The sequence below is a fragment of the Microchirus variegatus genome (genome assembly GCF_963457635.1).
Source record: "Microchirus variegatus genome assembly, chromosome: 8".
In the NCBI taxonomy this organism is placed as follows: domain Eukaryota; kingdom Metazoa; phylum Chordata; class Actinopteri; order Pleuronectiformes; family Soleidae; genus Microchirus; species Microchirus variegatus.
In genome coordinates this window covers 15984176-16001713 of record NC_139809.1, presented here as the reverse complement: position 1 = coordinate 16001713, position 17538 = coordinate 15984176, and the positions used below count along the sequence as shown (strand labels likewise).

At 40.2% G+C, this 17538-nt stretch overlaps 1 protein-coding gene across 1 annotated transcript; it reads left to right on the top strand.

Annotated features, from left to right (window-relative positions):
- The first annotated feature begins 641 nt into the window (after positions 1-641).
- malt3 (MALT paracaspase 3) lies at positions 642-13264 on the top strand. The gene is made up of 14 exons (XM_083893225.1): positions 642-696; positions 809-933; positions 1858-1996; positions 2439-2614; positions 2807-2903; positions 3690-3725; positions 3814-4017; positions 6005-6182; positions 6270-6344; positions 7894-8021; positions 9619-9768; positions 11290-11444; positions 11781-11897; positions 11989-13264. Exons 1-14 carry the CDS (start codon positions 687-689, stop codon positions 12307-12309), a joined length of 1911 nt encoding a protein of 636 aa, XP_083749351.1. The 5' UTR covers positions 642-686; the 3' UTR covers positions 12310-13264.
- Positions 13265-17538: the final 4274 nt, after the last annotated feature.

The following is a 17538-nucleotide window of genomic DNA, read 5'->3' as shown; positions in this document are numbered from 1 at the left end:
GTCCGATTCGGTTTATTTAAGGGAAGAAGTTAAATAGAAGGACAACACACACACACACACACACACACACACACACACTCTCACACACACTCACTGTGTGCGGCTGAGGTGCGACACTAACAGCAGGTACGCAACTCGACATTTGACATAAATCCGGATTATTCTGCGTTGTTTACAGTGGGATTACTGACTCTACAGGCACCAGAATTGAGAGGTTTGGTGTCAGAAACCTTGTGAAAATCTCTTATTTCGCATATTAGACTTTTTAGGTTTCAACTCTTGTCTTTATTGACTAAAACAATAATCGCTAATAATCCAACATATAACAGAACAGGCAGACTTTTAACATATATCCTATCATGTTTTTATTTAGAGAAGTTTTGGACAGAATTGTTGCCTTTCAAAGACTTGACTATGTAATAACACTAATAATAATAATAATAACAGATATTATGGTAGCCATTGTTTGCCCCACCTTGACAATGAGTTTGTGCATCATTAGAAGGAGAATTAGGATTATAATACTGAATGTAATGTATGTTATTATATTATATATTATATCTATATGTGACTAAAAAGCATGTCTACATACTGAAACTGAACATTATTGTCTCTACTTCTTGCAGTCTGGTGTAGGAATTGAGGATATAATGCACTGGTGACTCAACCCTGTACCCGGTTGAATCATGATCAGAGGTGAGTCAACGCAGCACAGTTAGTTAGTTGGACACTGTGATATGTGATTTCTGATTTGTGATTTGTTGATGACTGACGCCGCTCTCCTGGCTTTCTCGGGTGTGTTTTGCAGACATCGTGATCGTGCGGCAGCCCTTCTCTGTGTGTGTACCCGTGAACCACAAGGTGACTCTGAGCGTCCAAGCCGCGGGCACGGGCAAACTCAACTACCAGTGGTTTACTCACGATGAAAAGGAGGAATGTGATGTTTCATACTCAAATCAGTCAATGTCAGTCCAGTGTGAGGAAATACCCTGAGTCGTTTTGAGCACCACTTGTGTTGCTGTTGTGGTTGTTGTTGTTGAACGTGTGAACGAGTGCTCTGGTCTATGTGCAGGTGTCTCCTGACAATTGACCTAGATTATAAAACCTTACAAATCGACTTAAACGTTCTGTCCCCCACCTCTCCTCTGTGCCCCATTGTTTTCCTTTCACCGCAACCGGGCGAGGCAGATGGCCGAACATCTTTGAGTCTGCGTCTGTCATAGATTTACACCTGTCAAAAGGGAGTTTTCTCTGCTCTGCATGATGTCGTCTATGTAATAGAGCTGCAGCTAATGTCTTTGTTTTGTCCACAAACCAAAATGATTCAGTTTTAATGATCTATTTGTCATGTGGAGCAAAGAAACAAAGAAAATATTCACATTTAAGAAGCTAAAACAATCAGAAATCTGTTTTTTAACCCTTTAAGGTACCACTCAACCATTTGGTCGACCACTTAAGTCACTATATCTCATTGAATAATAATAATAAAATAAATAAAAAAAGTAAAAAAATAATAATAAAAAATGCAAAGAAATAATTTTTCCTTTGCTTTTATCTTGGTGCGTATCTTAAAGGGTTAATCATGAAAAAAGCTTCAAACCGGTTAATCGATCATCAAAATAGTTGATGATTAATTTACTAATGGACTAATAATCGATTAATAGATCAATTGTTTCAGCTCTGCTACGTACAGTGCCTTGAGATAATGTATGCTATGATTTTGGCGCTATACAAATAACATTGAATTGAATTGAAGATCTTTGATATTGAGTTAGCAGCGTGTGCTTTTGATTGTATTTGCTTTCCTCTTGTACTTTGGTTGTAATTGTTCTGGTTTGTGTTTCTCCGTCTGTTCAGGTGTGCGGCGGCACTCAGGCGGACCTGACCATCAGAGCCACGAAAACCAAACTCTACGTGTGTCGAGTCAACGACCGCTTCTGCAACTGCGTGTTCAGTGAATGGGTGAAAGTGAAGGTGATGGACATTGATAAATCAGGTAAAACCCACCCCATGGAGCCACACTGATCACTGATGCAATTGTGTTGTGTTTTCCTGTAAAAGTCACACTTCTATTCATCAAAAGAGTTGCAAAATGCATAGAAAATATAGTCGAGACATCATTTAATAGCCTTCTAACATCACGTCATTAGCAAACACAATGTACCATTAGCACACTGGAAATGGGCCTCTATACACCTATGTACATATTCCATTAAAAACCAGACGTTTGCAGCTAGAATAGTCGTTTACCACATTAACAATGTATAGAGTGTATTTCTGATTCATTTAATGTTATATTCATTGAAAAAAAGCTTTTCCTTCAAAAATAAGGACATTTCTAAGTGAGCCCAAACTTTTGAACAGTAGCGTACGTCACTACTGCGTGATTTTCGTCACTGCTTGACCGTTCTTGCTCTCGTCTCTCTCCACATATACAGTCCTACCGGAGCATTGGCAGGACACGCTGCACATCGCTGTCAACCCTAAACCCCAGACAGTCCAACAAGGTGCAGACTTCTCTCTGCGCTGCGTTGCTTTCGGCATTCCTACGCCGCAGTATCAGTGGTACAGACACGGCCAGGCCGTGCTGGGTAGAACTGGTGACACGCTGCAGGTACGGAACGAGAACATGGGCCACTGTTGTTTACACTGTGCTATATTTTTTTTTTACTGTGTATTGTTCGTGCACCCCTCACCAGCGTGGGTGTGTAATCCCCTTTGGTTAATATTTAAAGCTTTGATTTCCACTTGAGTAATCTTACACAGTGGTGAAACTGGCAGACAGGAAACCTATGATTTGTTGCAGGTTGACTGTGCAGCCGCTGAACACGCAGGGACGTACCTGTGCTCGGTTCACAACGCGCTGCAAGAGAGATGGACTGAAGCGGTCGACGTTAAAGTCGGTGAGTTAAAGATCTTAAAACTGACGCTGTAAATCTGTCCTGTTGTGTCCCAGTTGTGTGTTGTTGCATTTCCTCCTCACTCTTCACATCCTGCCACAAAGACAAACAAAGGTTGTCTTTTACATTCCTTTCATTCCACTGATTTCACACAGAGGCGTTTGAGTTGTTTCCATTATGCTCGAGGACGTACTTTCCCATTTCTACTGTGTAAAAAAAAAAAAGGAAGTTGTCAGACTCCAGGCAGCACTTGGGTCCGAAAGCTAAGACACACAACAGGAAAGTGATGTAAAGTGAAACTAGCTCTTGCAGCATTTCTCGTGTTTGTACAAAAAAAAAAAAATCACCGCAGTGTTAAAGGGAAATCTCTCAGTCGTGTGTTTACCCTCTGGTCCCAAATCACTTAAAGGTGCATTATGTAATAAATCAAAAGCAACTGGCCATAAAATCCTCCTAATATGTCACAGAGACTCAGGAATAATGTTCATATAACAAACTGAACTCACCAACAACAACAGTACAGACAAAATATTCGCAGACTGCAAATCATGTTTATGTTTTGCAATCACGTTTTGGCATGTGGCGCCACCTACCGCCGTCTGCCAATCATTGCAGTCAGTAGAGTCTCAGCTGCCGAGCAACCACGGGTTGCCAGTTACGTCAGAAAACGAAAACCTAAAAGACTTCTGTATTTTGAATTTGAATGTAGTAACCGTTTTTGGCCACATTCTTACATATGGCACCTTTAACATCACTTAAAATGATTCTCTTCTTTTTAATTTCCTCTAGTGCAAACTGCTCGTCTTCCAGCAGCAGCTCCCACAGGTATGATTTCATGGTTTCAACGTCATTGTTATTTCTCGAGGTTTTGCTGTAAATCACTATAAATCTCTTCTTTGCTGTTTGTGTTTAGCCACAGACAAAGTTGCCCTGCTCATTGGAAATCTGAATTACTCCCATCACCCCAGCTTAATGGCGCCGATTATGGACGTACACGAGCTGGCTAACCTGCTGCGGCAGCTGGGCTTTAGAGTGGTTTCCCTGCTCGATCTGACCAGAGAGGAGATGCTCGCCGCCATAGAAAGGTTTACTCAGCTCCTCGACAGAGGAGTTTATGGTGAGTAAAGTTTGTCTTTCGGGCCCAGTTCAAACCTGATGTTAACATCCAATCTCACTCGGTTGTAGCTCAACTATATGTCCCTTTAAACGTGTTAGAGTTCGGCAGTTAGGCTGGTGGCTAGTTCATCATCAAGCATCATTTCAAGTTTTCCTATCATCTATTAACTTAAAAAAATAAATGTATTTGAGTTGAGTGGCTTCTAATTTAGCTGGTGGCTAGCTGTTAGCATGACAAGCATCATTTCAAGTTTTCCTACCATACATGAACTTAAAAATATGAATTTCTTTGAGTTGAATGGTTTCTGATTTAGCTGGTGGCTAGTTTTTAGCGTGACAATCGTCGTTTGAAGTTTTCTTATCAGCCATTAACTTAAAAATATACATTTATTCAAATACAGACTGCTTTAAAATTAAAGTGTGTGAATGGGTAAATGGCAAAACTGTAGTGTAAAGCAGCTTTAAATGGTCATCAAGACTAGAAAAACGCTATATAAATACAGAGTGTTTGTGTGTGTGTGTGTGTGTGTGTGTGTGTGTGTGCAAGTGACACCTTGACTTTTGACCTTTACATGGATGTTAATACCAGGGCTGAACAGCGGTCTACATTTGTCGATTTGTGAATTCACCTTTTGTCCTCACATAAATTGTATACAGTTCTATTTGTTTCTTTCCTCTCGTCATGGGTCACAGATCAGATGAGTGGGTTTTTAGTATCCTAATTTTTACATAGCATGTCTGTCTGAGCGTGGGCAGAAGATGTGTGGGTGTCTTCTGCCTTCACAGGCTATTTATAATCCTGCATGCCTGTGACACGTTTACATTGTATTTACATATACATATATCTATATATATAGTGTGACATAGTAGATGATTATGATATTATCGCTTACACAAATTCAACATCCTCTTTTGTCACTTCGTCGCCACCAGACAACAACAAAACCAACGCCCAGAGTCTAAGCACACAGATATTAGAGAATTCATTGACAACTATAAAGTATATAAATATAAAGGTATATATATATTAAAGTAAATACAGCATAGATAATACAGTTTAAGGAAAATAAACAAATGAATTGTCAGCAGAATTATGAACATACAAGCAAGCATGTGAGTGCACGACACACTGGAGAGATTACACAATCAAGATTTCAGTGAAGGGTGGGGGTTGGTGTGTGTGTGTGTGTGGGTGTGGGTGTGGGTGTGTGTGTGTGTGTGTGTGTGTGTGTGTGTGTGTGTGTGTGTGTGTGTGTGTGTGCGTGTGCACGTTTGTGTGGGGTTAAAAGGTTCAGGCAGTGTTCAGCAGTTTAACCTATTTGGGTGAAAAACTGCTATCTAAAAAAAAGAAGTTGTGACGACCAAAACACACAGGAAGTGAGGACATTTTGGCTGTTTCAGCGTTAATGGTTAGAATTTGGGTTAAAGCATTTTTTGTGATGGCTGCGTCTACGATTGTCCTCACGAAAAACTCTGTTGTTGCCTCTTTAGGACCTTTTTCTGTCTTAAACACTGACCTTTTCAGGAAAACATGGTCCTACTTAGGAAGAACCTAATTTCCGAGGCTGAGATTTGGATTGGGGTTAGGTTAAAGTCAGGGCTAGGCATTAACTGGTTATAGTTAAGGTAAGGGATAGCGAGTCGCAATTACTAGCAGTGCTGTGTGGACACTGTCCACTGTCTCTCTGGCGTTGGCGCGAGATTTCATGAAGAGGCAATGAGCGAGTAACGGAAATGCAAATTCCAAGATCGCCGTCTCACCAAAAACAAATTACAAAGACTGACTTTTGACCAAGATCTCCGTGGACAATCACTTGTCCAGGTGCAGAGCGTGCTGCAAACCAATAAAAGTGGACGCCATGGGTGCAGTCGCCCTCCCACCTGCAGCTGGAAAGTCCTTGAGAAGTATCGTAGGACTGCACAGTGTATTTAGTTTACGCTGTGATGAATACAGTGCAGTATTAACTCTTCTTTATCACTCTTCACAGGCCTTTTCTACTACGCTGGCCATGGGTATGAGTGCGCCGGGAGAAATTACTTGGTCGCCGTCGATGCCCCGCAACCGTACCGGCGCGAAAACTGCGTGTGCGTGCAAAAGGTCATGCTCGGCATGCAGCAAAGGCAGACGGCGCTGAGTGTGATCCTGCTGGACACCTGCAGAAAATGGTGGGTGCAGTCACTGGATTCCAAGCACAAACAAACGTACTTTGTTATGACATCCAAGTTTAATTTTGACTTCTGCTGCTCCTTTAGGTACAACCAGGATCGCATACCTTCAGCCATCATGCCCCTGAAACCGTGCGGGAATACTGTTTACGGTTATGCCACGTACGTATTCAGTACTAAAGGCCACATTATACTTCTCCGACTGCGTATGCGTTATCCGTCTGCGTCACCACGGAGACGCCTCGAGCATTTATACTTCTGCGTCGTGGTGACGGACACTCGCTGCAATTTCCCGCCCGATCAGTAGGGGTCGCTGCGCAAGGTTGTTGTGCTTCTGGCTACAGTGAGCAATGGCGTCCGAGAAAGAAAGAGAGAGAAAGACTGTTGTTGTTGAAAAAGTGGCCGTTTCTCACTTTTCTGTGTCACGGAACGCAGTTTTAAGATAATTTGAGGCGAGAAATTGGCCATTTAGAGTCTAAACATGTGCTGTGTGTGTTAAGATATGACGTATTTATAGTTCGGCAGCGGCGTTATCGGCGGGGATCAGCTCCGCCTCTGTCAGGACGCCCGGAGCGCACTGAGAGCCGGCACAGAGCAGCTTAGCTCGGCCTGTCCTGAGGACCAATCGCAGCTCTTGCCGTCTCCGTAGTCCCTTGACGGAGTGACGGACACTTAAAAAATATTCCGTGCACCCGGAGACGACGCAGAGGCTCTTCGACAGGTTCTGCGTCGACGCAGAGGACTCTGCGTAGCTACGCAGAGCACTTTACGCAGGAGTATAAATTGGGCTTAACTCAGTGTTGAGTGTGTATTCCAAAATTTGACAAAAACGTCATACTATGTCGTCCAAAATGAGAAAATATTTTTGACAAAAAATGTTGTCCAAAATTTAACAAAACATTTTGTCCAAAATTTAACAAAACATTTTGTCCAAAATTTAACAAAACATTTTGTCCAAAATTTAACAAAACATTTTGTCCCAAAATTTGACAAAAACGTCTTACTTAACTATGTCGTCCAAGATTTGACAATTCTTTAGATTTTTTTTTTTTCCAAAATTTGACAAAACATTTTGTCCAAAATTTGACAAAACATTTTGTCCAAAATTTGACAAAACATTTTGTCCAAAATTTGACAAAACATTTTGTCCAAAATTTGACCCTTTTTTTTCCAAATTTGTTCCCCCAAAATTTGACAAAAACGTCATACTATACTATGTCGTCCAAAATTTGACAACTTTTCTGAGAAAAAAAATTGGTCCAAAGTTTGACAAAAACATCATTCTGTCATCCAAAATTTTACCTCTTTTTTTTTTTTTTTTTCAAAATTTGACAAAACATTCTGTCCAAAATTTGACAAAACATTTTGTCCAAAATTTGACAAAACATTTTGTCCAAAATTTGACAAAACATGTTGTCCAAAATTTTACCATTTTTAACTAAATATTTTTTCCCAAAATTTTACAAAAACGTCATACTATACTATGTCGTCCAAAAATGTAAAATTTTTTGAGAAAAAAATATTTTGGTCCAAAATTTTACAAAAATGTCATACTGAAATATGTCGTCCAAAATGTTAAAATTTTTCTGAAAAAAAATTTTTGGTCCAAAATTTGACAATAATGTCATACAATACTATGTCATCCATCGTAGAAAAAATGCCTGCGAAGTGAGATGATGCAATGAACTATATCTTTATCTACTAACCACAGATGTGAAGACGCCGAGGCGTTCGAGGTCCAGGACGGAGGAAAAAGTACCGGAATCTTCACAAAGTACCTGAACAAGCACATCCTTCGGTCCGACAAGGTCACGCACGTCTTAGAGAGAGTTTCTGAGGGTAAGTAGTTCAAAAGAGACTGTATATGTATTCGTGCTGCGCGTGTTGACGCGATAGCGGCGGTTAGCTGTGTCAACATTAACGCATGACGCGTTTCCATGACGACTGACCGGAAAAATACGCACGTGACGTTACGTTTTACGTGACTCACGATTGTTAAAATTTAGTAACGCTAAAGTTTAAAAACAGAGGCACACATACGCAGTACACAGGTACGCTGGTTATTTGTAGCGCTGCTCTTTTTGTTTAATAAACAGACCGCTCCAGTTCCACTGTAGGCGCGCCAACAGCGCTAAAGGAGCTAATGCAGCTAACGGAGCTAACTGGTAATATGTATATGTATATATATATCGACACCTAGGATATCCTGGGTGGACCACAGGCAGATTTTATTGTTTTTTTATTGTTTATTGTTGGCAAGGCACTTTTGTGTTTTGTGTTGTTTACGCAGGACTTGTAAGTATAGCTGTGTGTGAGCAGCTCTCAAGTTGTCGTCCCCCCCCCCATCTGTTAAATCTCTGTTGGGTCTCTGGTGAAATGATTTCTCGAGGTACCGCCTTGCATGTGACCTCGTTCTCTGGAAATTCACACTGTTGGCTGGAGCAAGAGCGAGAAACCTGAGCGCTGCAGAGCACAGGACAGCTGCTCTACCGTTTGGGCAAACCCCCCCCCCACCATATCTCACATGGGTTCACTTACAAATGAGCAATAGGACACCCTGTGGTTGGTGTCTGTGTGTATGCATGGATGTAAACATATACACTAACATTCAAAAGTTTGGGCTCACTTAGAAATATCTAAGGAAAATCACTTTTTTTCAATGAATATAACATTAAATGAATCAGAAACACACTCTATACATTGTTAATGTGGTAAACGACTATTCTAGCTGCAAACGTCTGGTTTTTAATGGAATATGTACATAGGTGTATAGAGGCCCATTTCCAGTGTTCTAATGGTACATTGTGTTTGCTAATGGCGTTAGAAGGCTATTGGATGATTAGAAAACCCTTGTGTTTGAAGGGCAAAATTATTATTTTGAATTAAAAATCATTATTTCTAATCTTGTCAGTGTCTTGACTATATTTTCTATTAATTTTGCAACTGTTTTGATGAATAAGTGTGACTTTTGATGGAAAACACAAAAACAAAATTGTATAGGTGAACCAAAACTTTTGAATGGTAGTGTATATAAGTGTGAATTTTAGCTCTTTGTGTTTTATTTTGAAATCCCAGAGTCACAGAGTGAGTAGTAACTTTAAGAAATCCCCCAAAGTTGAGGTTTTGGATTTATTTAGAGATGTCGTGAAGATGGCTGAAAAAAAGAAGATCTGCAAAAAGGGGATTTTCCAAAACTCCTGTAACGCAATACACAACAATGGACGCCAACTTATTATTGTGTCTGACAGTTTCAAGTTCCTCAAAGTCAGAGAGCTTAAATTCGATGAGCCTTAACTTACTTCCTGGTGCACTGCTATTGCAAAACCTGGACAGTCCCGTGATGCAAGGAGTTGGAGTGGATTAAAATGTAAAGAAATGTAAAGAAAGTCATCTTAAATTAAACTAATAAAACTGTTTTTTCCCCTCTCGACAACAGACCTCGGCATGGACCCGTTGATCACTGGCAGACAGGCGGTGGAGATCAAACACACCCTGAAGGAACCTCGATCCCTCACAGATCCGGTTCGCACCACCGGTCATACCCAAGAACTACGCATAAGAGATATCTGCTGGAGACAAGCTAACGGTTAGCTGGGAGAAATTTCCCCACCTTTTTTTTAATTATTATTATTATTATTATTATGAATAGCCTTTGTGTGAAATTGGATTGCATGTAAATACTACACGTATTATTAAAGATCTATTGTTAGCTTGACTGAGGTAGAGAGATGACTTGAATCCCTCCCACACCTCTGACACCTCCACATGTGACAAACCCAGTACACACATTGTGGTTTAAAGAGATATTTTAAGCACCATTCAAAAAAAATAATACAGAGAGGGCTGGTTCTCTCTGATAATGCAAAACAGGGAACTGATTCATTATTGTTATTTTGATATCAACAACTTCCTCAAATTCACTTTACCTTTTAAGGCAGAGCTTCTCATCTGCTCAGGTTATTTTTGACTTCATTCACAATAATAGAGCGGAACATCAGGCAGGTGATCAGGTATCTATCAGGCAGGTAATCTGCTGTGGCGACACCTAAAGCAGAAGTAGTAGAAGAAGAACGAACAACAACAATATCTATTATTAAAGCGGAACTAGACCGGAAGTTCCTATTATCGCTGTTTTTTTTGTGTGTATCTGCGTCATTACCTTGTTTATGAAGCCTTACGGTTCTAAACAAACAGTTCAGCCATTGCTGAGAACGTTGTGTTTTATTGTAATCTCGGGGCTCAACGAGATCACTGAAAATCCCGTAATAGTTACGTAAGCAGCGGTTCTCCTGAACAACCGATCGTCCTGCTCCGGGCACTAGTCCGGGCACATCCGGTTGCGTACATTGAACGGCAGAAGAAGAATAACGTCCGTTGTGGAGGTGTTTCACGAGCAACAGTGTCTTCTGACTCTGGGTCTGACTCCGGTTTAAAGTCATAAAAGGGACTGCGGCGGGAGTCGTGATGAAGCTATTTTTAAACACTGTTAAAACAATGTTTTGATAATGAGGAGCAGTGCATCCGCCGTTCCAGAAGGGGGCGCTGCGCTTCTGAGAACGGATGTGCTGGATTGTACTGGCCAATCACAAGACTCTGTCTTCTGGGGGTGAAAGTTCACTCTGAAACATCGCAGCTGAAAAACACTGTCAGAAAAGAGGATTTCTATTGGCTAGTTTACAGAAACTAGGAGGTTTTTGACCATAAAAACAAGTTAATGTATGTAAGTAGACCTCCATAACTAACATATATGTGCAACAGGACCACTCTATGTGACCTTTAAAGAGATACTTCACCGATTTCCATGTGTCTTTGTACAGAATGTAGTTTTCAAACTGATAAGGGAAAAAGAGCTGCTTTTCGGGCGGAACCTAGAGAACTTTTTGTGGGCACAGTGCATTCTGGGAGTTGCTGTCGTTTGTGTACATGAGCGGAAAAACTACATTTTTTGCCTTTCTCAGCCAAGAAGGCACTTTCTTCAAATATTATTTCACATTTCTACTACATAGATGACCCGGTTTTAATAGACATTCATCTTTTAAATGGTGAAATATCTCTTTAAAAACATCGATTGTTTAATTGCTCAATTCAAATCTCATCTTTATTGCAGAGCTGCCAGAGAAGAAGCGTCTGAAGTTTCCTTGTGGGGTCGAAGTGGACGTCAGCTTCTCGGCTTTGTTCTCCAACGTCTTGGTGGCTTTTGCCGCGGTGAAGAGCGTCAGCCCCAGGACTCAGGACTGCACTGTCGCTCTAAGCAGCACACCTGTAAGTATTCAGTTGTATCATACACGTATAAACCACAACATGTGCAGAAAGGAAATACCACTCACTATCAATATCGTGTTTAAAAACCTGCAAACTGCATCTACATCATCGTTTCCACGTTGCTCACTTTCCATGAGCCAGCAGGAATTTGCTCTTTCACCGCCTTGTGTCTCGTGTGGGAGGAAGTCATACCCAAATATAGACAGCCTCCTCAAAGACGTAGGAGGAAGTAGTTCTAAGAAATCTGCTTCACTCCTCTCAGCGACACCGCTTCACTGTAGACCACAGAACCACAGTGACATCTAGTGGCTGAATGTGTTTGTTGTCAATCCTCAGGCGATGGAAGACATATTTTCTGGCCCTGACCGCTCAGACGAGATGGACTCTCTCTTATTTAAAAACTCGGATAACCCAGACTGCACAATGAGGCTTTGTGCTCTTCAGAGGCTAAAGGTATGCAACATATTTAATGTGTGTATTTAAGTCTAATGTTGTTCCCCTGTGCAGAAAATGTGAAACACATCGTTTGCTTGCCTTTCGTTAGGAATCACTGGTCATCAAAGTGGACCTACACTATACTCACACAGACAGTAAACTGCGCCTGACGGAGAGCCAACGCGTGGACACGGGGAAACCTCTGGTGGCGTCTTGTAAATTATACCAGAGTAAGAGTCACGCGGCGATGGACGGCAAGCACGACGGTGCTTCGGCTCAAAGCACGGGCGACATTTGCAGAAGCAAACCAACGCCTCATCAGACTGTGGCCGGTCCGGGCCGACCGTTCACCAGAAAGGCAGAGTGTGCGGCTAAAGCTCCAGCTACAAGGAGCAACGAGCCCGAAGAGAACGACGAGGATGAACTATGAGACTCTGCTCCGACGACCATCTTGGCTTTGTTATTGTAAATACTAATAGAGAAGTTACTGAATCTGTATCTGACCTGCAGGAGAGGCCTTTCAAGAGAGTTGAGAAGCCCCGGGAAATAAGAACCTTGAGGGGCCCTTCATTGAATGGACCTGAGGTGGCATTCATTAGGCATAGTTGTAGTAGTTTTCCCACTACGGCGTCATCTATAAACGCTAACCTATTCAGCTGTACTCAAGGGCTTGCTTTGAAATTCCTGTTGATACACCTTTGTTTCTGTTGTTGACAGTGATGAATGAGTGAGTGCATGAATGAAACAAAAATGACTTGGCGTTACTGTGTCTTAAACTTTACTTTTCAAGAGAAATCAGAATTCAAGATTTAAGTCAGAATTCAAGATATAAGTCAGAACTCAAGATTTAAATCAGAATTCAAGATTACAGTCGAAATTCAGGATATAAGTCAGAACTCAAGATTTAAATCAGAATTCAAGATTAAAGTCGGAATTCGAAATTAAAGCCAGAATTCGATATAAAAACCAGAATTTGAGATTAAAGTCAGAATTCAAGATTAAAATCAGACTTCAAGATTAAAGCCAGAATTCGAGATTACAGCAAGAATTTAGATTAAAACCAGTATTTGAGATTAAAGCCGGAATTCGAGATTAAAGCTGGAATTCAAGTCAGAATTCAAGATTAAAGGAATTCAAGATTAAAGCCAGAATTTGCGATTAAAGTCAGAATTCTGACTTTCTCACTTACATTTCAGATTTACACCCCTGCTATTGTTGTTGACAGTGATGAATGAGTGAGTGCATGAATGAAACAAGAATGACTTGGTGTTACCGTGTATTAAACTTTATTTTTTAGATCTCAACACTGACGGAAACATTAACACTTTTGCCACCGACTAATTTCATCATAGATTCTTTAATATTATATTATATTACATTTGTGTGACACGTTTTCATCAGTGGCAAGCTGGCTAGCCTCGTGTATCAAATAAAGATTATGACTGTTCATGATTCAGCCAAAGACTGTCAGTTTTATTTTTGAAAACATACCGGTAATACGTCTCGGGATCAGATTGACTGAAAATGTTACTGGTTTAGTGAAAACCAGTGTTATTAGTCATAAACTAAAGAGATAAGTCATCGCTAGTAATCACAGCGAGCTTATCTGTTGTAACAGGAGTCGGCCTGCAACACTTACTCGGTTAATAAATTAATTGTCAACTATTTTGATAACCGATTCATTGGTTTGAGGGTTGTTGTTTTTTAATAATTTAACAGGTTTTGTAATTTTTCAGCTTCTTACATGTGAATAATTTCTGATTTCTTTGCTCCATTTAACAAAGAAATCATTAAAACTGAATAATTTTAGTTTGTGCACCAATCTTATACAGGTTATCCAGGATCCAATGTTAGTTGCGTGGATTTTATTTTATCATATTATGTCAGTAGAGAAGAAAATATCTCATTTGTTACAACCTTTACGTTTTCGTGATAGTACATGTACCTAGCAAACAATGTCGGGGCTAGCTAGTTTTCTGTTTGTTTAGACACATACAAAACACTCAGTGACGACATGTAAACAAATATTATGTTAAAATGTCAAACACACGGAGTCCTAGAATAAACAATAAAAACAAACGAAGCAACAAAATGGGGGCAAACAAGCGCAGTGATACGAATTTAAACACAGTTTAAAAAAACGTTAGCTGAAGTTAGCTCAGTGGCTACCGCTACCACTTAAGCCTTGTGATGAATTATAGTCCGTTTCTGTGTGTCGTGAGTGACATTTCCGTTTTTAAATCTCAGTTTATATTAATAATATTACACTCTACAACCACGTTCTATCACAGTAGAACGTGGTTATGTGTTATGTGTTCTTTCAAAAACGTAAATGTTCACCCTGCGCCCCACATCCCCGATAGCTCGCCGTGATCGTATAGTGGTTAGTACTCTGCGTTGTGGCCGCAGCAACCCCGGTTCGAATCCGGGTCACGGCAGAACTCTACATGGGGACATGTTTTGGCTCTGTGTTTTCAAATCCTGTTGTACAAGAGCTATTTTATTTGAGATTTGTTAAGCTGTTATATTACGAACTGTAGTATTTATTAATCTCTCTAATAGCCTATAATTGTTTCTGTATGATTTAGTCAAAACTAATTAAACTACACCATTTCCCCCCCGGGTTTATTTTATTAACAATATTCTACATACAACTGCACGCAACAGTAACCAAGATCCAAACACTAGTAACATTCATTCATTCATTCATTCATTCATTCATTCATTCGTTGTTTTTAAAATAGTACACTGAAGGTTGCTGAGTGCATTTGCGACTACTGGCCGACAGGTGGCAGTGAAACACATTGAATATTCACCAAATATGGCAGTAGGAAGTTTGAGGATGTTTGCCCATCAGGGTGGCTTAATTTATGTTTTTTAAAATAAAATAAAATAAAATAATAATATGTACATCATAAAATCACCAGACCAATGACAGTGTGGTGACACCTGAGACCAGAGGTTCTTATATGTTGTTCTGTGACACACAACCCTAACACTAACCCACATTTGGTTCATTTGCTGAGGTTTTCAATTACAGGAGGTAACATGTTATTGTTTGATTTAGGTATTGGTTACTGTTGACACACACACACAGGCTTGTGCAACTATACTTGTTAGGATACAGCATTGACAACCTGGGCGTTATAACCTTAACCATATCCAGATAATGCCTCACCCAACCTTAACTTTACCTAAATTTAACCAGTTCCAGTTATGCTCCGCCCCATTATTCTGAGAAAAAAAGTCAGAATTCAAGATTAAAGCCAGAATTCTGGATTAAAGCCGGGAATTCAAGATTAAAGCCAGAATTCAAGAATAAAGTCGGGAATTTGATTAAAGTCAGAATTTGAGATTAAAGCCAGAATTCAAGTTGGAATTCAAGATTAAAGTCAGAGTTCAAGATTAAAGTCGGAATTTGATAAAAGTCAGAATTTGAGATTAAAGCCGGAATTCGAGATTAAAGCTGGAATTCTAGATTAAAGCCGGAATTATAGGTTCAAGTCAGAATTCAAGATTAAAGCCAGAATTCAAGTTGGAAATCAAGATTAAAGCCAGAATTCGAGAGTAAAACTGTAATTCAAGATTAAAGTCAGAATTCACGATTAAATCCAGAATTCAAGATTAAAGTCAGAATTCAAGATGGAATTCAAGATTTAAGTTAGAATTCGAGATTAATGTCAGATTTCTGACTTTCTCACTCAAATTTCAGATTTCTGACTTCTGAGTTTAATCTCAGAATGCATGCCGAATAATAATAATAAAAAAAATGAAAACATGTTTTACATGTGACTCGAATTACTCTTCCATAAAAATGCGATCCTTTTGGAAGAAAAAAAAAAATCTAGGAATTACAATAGGTCCTCGCACCACTGTGTGAGTGCACGGCCGGATTAATAATCTGGTGGATGTTAGATGAGGGAGAAAATGCCCCACACTGCTGTTGGTTGACTTTGACGTCAGTTTCACTGGGACCCGCCCGCCTGCTCTGCTCCGGTGGAAGCAGCAGCAGAAGCAGCAGTGAGAGATAATCCTCATCTCGGCCACAGACACACACACACTCTCTCCCACTCTCTCTCTCTCACACACACACACACACTGCTGAGCTGGAGCTGGATCTGGATCTAGATGCGGGCATCCTTGGATTCTGCCGCACACAACGGGCCCCACACTGCGCGCAAACTTAGCGGGACGAGGATGGTGCAGCAGCCGCACGGCGCCTCCGCGGCTGGATGTGAGGCTGCTGGCCGCGCGGAGCAGCGGGGAGCGCGGTCACTGTGACATTCACTGAGTTGTGTTTTTATTGTTCTGGTCCTGTGCGGAACGCAGAGCAGCTGCGCTCCGGGAAGATGTTGAGCCGATTCATGAGCGGCAGCATCAGGAATCTGGAGCGGGAGTACAGCTGCACCGTGAGGCTGCTGGACGACACGGAGTATACGTGCACCATTCAGGTTAGTCACCTGTTTATGCAGCCGCTGATTGTGTCTGAGCTGAGGGGAGACAGACGCTGGAGGCTGCGGGTCCCATCACTGCTGCTGTGGAGCCACAGAGCCACAGACCGCTGACCCTGACCACTGACCACTCACTGACTCATGTCCATGTTCACGTTAAAAGAATAATAATAATGTGTGGTAAAGAATCACAGGTTAGATCACAGAATAATTAGCAGATCATCATCATCATCATCATCATCATCATCATCACTGATGGTGGAGGAGAGATTTTAGACGTCACACACAGACATGGCAATTCCCCCACAGCTCTGGAGGAGATGGGATTCTTTCACAAAAAGATTACAACATTAACTAATCAGTATACCTAACTTTAACTAAATTTAACCAGTTCCAGTTATGCTCTGCCCCATTATTCTGAGAAAAAAAGTCAGAATTAAAGATTTAAGATGAAATTCAAGATTAAAGCCAGAATTCAAGTGCGGAATTCAAGATTAATGTCGTAATTCAGGATTAAAGTCAGAATATAAGATTAGAGCCGGAATACAAGATTAAAGTCATATTTCAAGATTAAAGCCAGAATTCAAGTTGGGAATTTAAGATTAAAGTTGGAATTCAAGATTAAAACCAGAATTCAAGAGTAAAGCCAGTATTCAAGATTGAAGCTAGAATTCAAGTTGGAATTCAAGTTTGAATCCAGAATTCAAGTTTGAATCCAGATTTCAAGTTTGAATCCAGAATTCAAGTTGGAATTTAAGTTTGAATCCAGAATTCATGTTGGGATTAAAGATTAAAGTTGGGAATCAAGATTAAAGTTGGAATTCAAGATTCAAGTCGAAATTCACAATTAAAGATAGAATTCAAGATTATAGCCAGAATTCAAGTTGGAATTCAAGATTAACTAATCAGTATAGGTAACAAATGAATTATTAACAGTTAACCAATCATTGGTTTGGTACTAGTATTGTGATATTATACTTTGATACTAAACTATAACACCTTTCTTTCTTAATACCACAAAAATGCAGATCTACAACATTAACTACATAGTTATTAAACACCTTTATTTATTTATTTACAAAAAAGTAAGCAAAAAAAGATGAACATATCATTTTGAAATGAATAACTATCCATTAACTAATCATTAGTTAATGTTTGGCACAGTGGTTAGGGTTAGTGTTAACCTAAACATCCTCATTTCTTTCTTT

Excerpts from the sequence above, each read along its gene's own strand:
- malt3 (XM_083893225.1), top strand. Across the intron at positions 6,183-6,269 it reads CTGGACACCTGCAGAAAATG|GTACAACCAGGATCGCATAC; the intron begins GTGGGTGCAGTC and ends CTGCTCCTTTAG. Across the intron at positions 11,445-11,780 it reads TCGCTCTAAGCAGCACACCT|GCGATGGAAGACATATTTTC; the intron begins GTAAGTATTCAG and ends GTCAATCCTCAG.